General features: G+C 34.6%; 1 protein-coding gene across 1 annotated transcript in view; it reads left to right on the top strand.

The window, feature by feature from the left end:
- Positions 1-4,008: 4,008 nt before the first annotated feature.
- Positions 4,009-6,751, top strand: part of LOC106459918 (dual 3',5'-cyclic-AMP and -GMP phosphodiesterase 11-like) — a 126,443-nt gene continuing 123,700 nt past the window's right edge. The window contains exon 1 of the mRNA XM_022386494.1: positions 4,009-4,030. Within this exon, the coding sequence (XP_022242202.1) occupies positions 4,024-4,030 (7 nt within the window). The 5' untranslated portion in view covers positions 4,009-4,023. The remainder of the gene's footprint in view (positions 4,031-6,751) is intronic.

Raw genomic sequence — 6,751 nt, forward strand, 5'->3', positions numbered from 1 at the left:
CACATTTTGCCACTTAAGAAACATGATTATCGCTTACTACAAAAGCGATAGTTAATTTTTGCTATTCTTTATGAGACATATGTTTTTTATTTCTCTTTTAAGTCTAGGTTGCTTCTAAAGTTGCGCTGTACTTGATTACTAAACTGTTTTAAACCATTTCGTGATGGTAATTGGGATTGTGAAGTCTAATTGTCGAGAACTCACTGTATTTTATATTTTTGAGCAAAAAAAATTTCACCATGGTTTTATAGGTAATGACACTCATTAAATTTCAAATTTTATTCCTCATCCGGTGCGTAATCATTAAAAAGGAAAAAAAAAGTGAAAATTAACTTGCCTTGGTCACAAGTACATATTTGATAGCCACCTGGTGGCTCAGAAGTAAATCAGATGGCTTAGAACGCTAAAAATCAGATTTTAATAATCGCGGTGGGCAAAGCACAGATAGCCTAGTGTGTAACTTTCTGATACATAACAAATAAACAAACACATTATTCAATTTCTGTAGTGTATACTGGAGTATGAAATACATTTTAATGCTACCTTATAACACCAAATTTGTTATTTTTCTTCTTTAATTGGACACTCAACGTTTCGCTTTACAGCTTCCATTAAAATACAAACCGTAACTGTCAGTACAGTACAGTGATGGATCCAATATAACCCTAAAGAGCACTTAGGACGTTTATATTCATATATCACAGTTGAACTTTTAAATATAGGTGTTCCATCCTTCAACCTAAAAAACTGGGTATTATTCTACATACACGCTTAAATGCACATCTCATCTCAACCTGATTTCTAATTAAAATAGCCTCTTTGACTGTATGTGACAATAATATATATATATTTTTAGTAACATTCTATTTCGGTTGTGTAGAAAGACTCATATCGTTTAAATAATCATAAGTCACATGATTTAGAATGCCCAATGGAAAAGCTTTTTATAATAAAAAAAAATCTTGATACTTTCCAATTCTCTATGAAGAAATGCATAGTCGCTTGGTCAACTTATATGCCCGATGAACTTATATTTTAACTAGAAGATTTCATTTCGTTATGGTACTTTTGATACTAAATACAATAGATGTATTTTGGCACAAGCCGAGCGTGGCCGAGTGGTTAGCATGATGTACTGTGAATCTGCGGGTCCATCGTTTGCGTTTCGTTACCACAATATAAAGAAATAAATTGCGTTCTGCACTTAGGAGCCGTGGGTGCAATATAAGGGTAATAGTCAAATACCACTATTGGCCTGAAAAGACTAGCTCAATAATTGGCGGTGGATGCTGTTGACTAGCTGCCTTCCCTCTAGTCTATTAATTCAAAATTATAGGGTTGACTAGCGCAGATAGTCCTTGGATAGCTTCGCGTAAGTATTAGAAAACCAAACAAACGAACGTAGATATAGATATAAAATCAGAATATATTTTTATATTAGTACTCTTGACCGGTCTTTCTTTTTATTTATTGACGTACACTGAACTGTAAAATTAATATGCTCATTTAGGCTATGGCTTTAATTGGTCTACCATCCACGTGAGATGTGGCATATGCATTAGCAGTTTATCAGAGTTTCGTATCTTTACTAGCACTGCTACAGTAACTGTTCTGTTACTCCTAATACTCATAGCCCGTCAGTGGCACAGCGGTATGTCTGCGGACTTACAACGCTAGAATCCAGGTTTCTATATCCGTGGTGGGTAGAGCATAGACAGCCCATGGTGTAGCTTTGTGCTTAATTACAAACAAACAAACAAACCTAATACTCATTGTGTGCCCCCAGTGGCACAGCGACATGTCTGCAGACTTATAACTCTAGAAACCGGGTTTCGATTCCCGTGGTGGACAGAGCACGGATAGCACGGACAACAACAACGTATAAATAGATATAAATTACCCTTTAAGAAACCAACTACTGAGCTCCAAGGTTATTTTTTTTCTCTCCAGGGATTAATGTTTATGTGCTTCATGTTTAAAGTTTAAACGTATGTCCATCTTTTCAATAATTTATGCTACTAAAGCTCTGGTATGTGCTTACTATTGTGAAGTACTTTGATTGGTATTAATCATAAAATTGAAACAACTTGATAGGATTATCATGCAATGTTAAAAATAAAGGTCAGAAAATAAAACACAGGTAATATTTAATCTCTCAAGGGGGGATTTCCCTAGGATAACCAGCTAGTAAAATCCTTTAAACATCACCCGAAGTAAAAAATAAATGAAATATAAGTCGTACTTAGGTTTCACGTTGTCTCGACTATCGAATAATAGTTTGTTTGTAATTAAGCACAAAGCTACACAAAGAGCTTTCTGTGCCCTGCCTATCACGGGTACCGAATAATAGAAACATTGTTTGACTTGCCGTAACGCAAAATAGTAGGGATTGCAACAAATTCCATCATTACTCTGTTTTATAGTTTGTTTTATTATTTTTAACATAAAAGGAATCCCAGTTCTTTCGTATTTATAGCTCGATATTATTTTTTTAAAGCTTAAACTGTATAAAACGTTTAAATAAAGTACATGTATTTACATGTACATATATGATATACATACTGTCAATGGAAATTCATGCGTTTTACCTTTCACAAAGAAATAATGTATAATATGTAATAATATAAAATGGATAAGTATAAAGTTGTAAAGCCAGGTGTTCCCCAGTGGCACAGCGGTATGTCTGCGGACTTAGAACGCTACAATCCGGGTTTCGATACCCGTAGTGAGCAGAGCACAGATAGTCCATTGTGCAGCTTTGTGCTTAACTTCAAACAAGAAAATCCAGCTAAAAGCTTCGTGAATTCAGATTTTTTTTCAAAGACAAAATCGCTAACCTTACCTTTGGAATTAATATGCTAAAACCTCGTTGCTCGAAAGGATGTTTTTGTTCATGTACTAAATAATATTACAGCTAGCTTTTCAACAAAAATCAAAACACCCTAACTATGCGAATAAATTGAGTAGTTGCACGTGGTTTGTTATTTGTCTTAATGGTTTTTACATTGGTCGTTGTTTTTATGCGACTTCACTTGCCCTGACAAAGACATTCGATTAAGTTCATTCGGAAAAAAAAATGGGGGAGATAATTAAAAGGAATCTTGTGACAGAATGGTTTAGGCAGAAAGATACCCGTAGCTTATTGTTTTTTTATGGTATTTTATGGTTGCTCTTTAAGGCTAAAGAAACCTGTGAAAACTCATAAAAAAAACAACAAAAAACAATTGATTTATTCAAAACCAAATCATAACGAATAGGAATTTAGATATCAGAGGTGTTTGAGTAATATATAAAGCACTTGTAACAAAAGCTGAGGCTAATAAGAAATGATTAATATAACTACAATGAATGAACTTTGAGTTGTAAGCACGAAATTTAGTTATTGTTGATTAGTTTTATTTATGCTTAAATTACATTAGTCACGCACCAATAACATGGTTTTTATAGTCGATATGTATATATATATGTGTGTGTGTGTGTGTTTATAAAGTTCAGTTATTACGGGCATTAGACATGACACCTAGCGGGTTCTATTGGCCAAATCTTCAAAATCAATGAGTATTTTGTTTGTTTGTTATATTCTTGGAAATTTAAATCATTCCACAAATTGCACTTTTCTGTTTATGAAGATTCCTTCATCGCAGCATTAATAAGGGAAGAATATTATATTACTGTACGTCGTACTCTACTCAGATCGGTTTGTCCGGTAACAAGACCACGTATGTAATACACAGGTAATTTAAAGAATCGCCAAAATAATGACGTAATTTCAACAGCGCATCTACAGTTTGAGGTCAGATTGTTGCACTTGTGAGAGAAATGTAAACTTTCCAGAACCAATTCAACCGGTCGCGACTCACGCGCCCTCTATGTTGCTGAAACGTAACTGAAGCTCTGAACTTGAGCAAATCGTTCAGACAAGTCAGCATTGATAGTGATGGTGTGCAGAATAAAGCGACGTTTTCTCCAAGCTTCACCTGAAACAGTGAACGTGCCAGAAGTAAACTAGCAACGCAGTTCGCCATGTCACGTGAGTCACTAACATTTTAAGCAAAATATTTATTAATAAAAGCATCGATAAACTAATGACTAGACTGCAAAAGTTAGGCTTTAACCTATTAATAAAGTTTAAGCCAAATCAAGCTTTTTCACTGTTATATTACTTAAGTGCGTTAATCAAGGTAAAAAAATATGTTTATGGGGAAGGACAGGTTCATATAAACTTTTAGCATCAAATACATGATTTAACGATTGTACCAAATATGCGTATATTATTATTAAAACCTGTTAATATTTTATACTATAGATTATAGTTGGCAGATATTCATTTAGCGTGAATTAACCTGCAATATGTTTAGTATTTGCATTTAAATTCATAACTTGCTCGTGCTCTAGGTTCTGTAAATTGGGGCTGAGTTGCGTGACCGTGTTGTTTTTAGGATATGATGGCCTCTAGGGTAAGAGGCGAGTAGGTTTGATAGCTGATAGATAACATGTTTGTTGTTGTTTGAAGCAAACGGCTAAATAAGAACATAGATAAGCCAATGTCTACATTCCAGAAGTTAGGCTTCAGTTAAGGATTAAGATAAATCAAGCTTTGCCGCTATCATATTACTTGCATGTGTATTTATGAATTTACAAGAATTTAAGTAATATTTTATTTTCCTTTGTTTTAGATGTTCAATTTCTGAAATTAGTTTCCTGAACTTTGTGGCATTATTAGCATCATAATCTCAATAACAGAATAGAAATTAAACAGAGAAAAAAAATCACCTTCTAAGCTATATTTATTACCAGTAGTAACTTTTCGGTAATGAACCCACCGTCGATATAGCTGAACTACCACTTAAACACGTTGAATGCCATTGGAGATATTAAAGAAGACTAAAAATAACGTATTTACGACTGTGTTAAAGAACATTAATATTAATTCATCACTAATATTTTTGCCTAAAAATGTCTACTTATTTAAAAGTTTATAAAAAACACAGCTATTAGTTTCTGAGGTAAAAGACTATGTGTACCCACATGTACTGAATACAATCAACAAAGGTGAATAACCTAATGCACACTGTTTTATAGTGAGTTATTCTTGTACAAAATGACTGGATTTGGCCTAACCGTTGGTGTGCCCAGATTGTGAATCCAAAGATTAACGGTTCGCGTCCCATTTTCTAAAAAGAAGAAAAAAAAACGCTTTCTACGTTTTGGGGTCGTAGTGCGTTATAACACATAAGAGTGGCTGGTGGTCAAATCCCGCTCTACAGTTAGACAAGAGTAGTCCAAGAGTTGAGGTAGGTGCTGTTGAGTAGTTGTCTTTCCTCTAGTCTGTCAGTTATAACTAGGAATGACTATACGCATGCGTATAGCATCTGTGTAGCTCTGCACTGAAACTCTAATAAACATGTAAAATATCCATAAACCTTGGCTAATATGTTAAGTCGCCTCTAAAATGAAACATAAGGGACCTTAAACTATTTTATAATATTGCTATTTGAGCAGTATACTTAATAATATGATTATAAGGAATGCTTAAGGTGAAAATCTTAATAGAACTAACAACTTGAGCTGTAAGCTAATACTTATGAGGTGTCAAATAATTGAGAAAGATTAATGAATGATTACTATATTATTTATCGCCAGAATGAAAAAAAAACACAAGCCAGAATAACCGTTTATTACATCTAAGAAATGTTGTTGTGTTTATAATGTGTCAAACTAATAACTATTCGTACTCTTGTATAAAAGTCTTCATAATGGAATCAGAAACGATATGGTTTCCCAACACTATTTGTTGTTTTTTTTTGGGGGGGGGGCGGATACCCACATTAGTGACTAGAACAGAGTAAATTAAATATCCGCTGCAGTTATTTAGGGCCGCAGAAGAGAGAGATAGTCCAGCCAAGTGATAAGGGTAGTTAGTTAATTACCCGCGAATAAAATGTCTAATAACAGATAGAAGTTTTTGATTATTTCACTCAACGTTTCGGACTTAAGCCTTTCTGCAGGGGTAAGCGATACGGTTGCCAATGAGCCTTCGTCAGGAGACAAATGTCCATGTTCTTGTTGATAAGACTAATCTGTAAAGTCGCAGCACTGCTGAAAAATTGTTTGGTTCCAAATTATGAAAATGTTGTGTGTGTGTGTACAATCTAAGAACGTATTAGAGGATTAAACAGTAATATAAGCTAATATATATAAATTGGTCGTAAAATCACAGGTAAAAAGATCTGTCGAAAATAACGACATATTAAATGAAGCGTAAATTGGTATAGAGGAAGGAATATTTATTAGATCTTTCCTACACATCTCAAAATGGGTTTATAAAAAATTGTGAACTATCGGAGAGTGCGCTAGCACTCTCTATATAGGGGCCTCCCAGTGGCACAGCGGCATGTCTGCGAATTTACAAAGCCAGAAACCGGGGGTTCGATACCCGTGGTGGTCAGAGCTCAGATAGCCCTTTGTGTAGCTTTGTGCTTTACTACAAACAAAAAACAAACCTCTGTATAGGGATGGCACGGACGCCGGTATTAAAGCAATACGAAAGTCACCTAGATTTTCTTCTATACAGATCATCAGAAGCTGGATATGAAGAGCTACATGGCATAGTTACTCTGTCTCCGGTGTATATGCCGCTTTTCAGCTATCCAGAGCGTCCTAAAGTTGAAAACCGACGAATATCCAAAACCAAGATTTCTTATTTTAGCTCATCATTATCTTTCTTCAACAGGCCTGTTGCTTATCTATA

This window comes from Limulus polyphemus, unplaced genomic scaffold (assembly GCF_000517525.1).
Source record: "Limulus polyphemus unplaced genomic scaffold, Limulus_polyphemus-2.1.2 Scaffold681, whole genome shotgun sequence".
In the NCBI taxonomy this organism is placed as follows: Eukaryota; Metazoa; Arthropoda; class Merostomata; order Xiphosura; family Limulidae; genus Limulus; species Limulus polyphemus.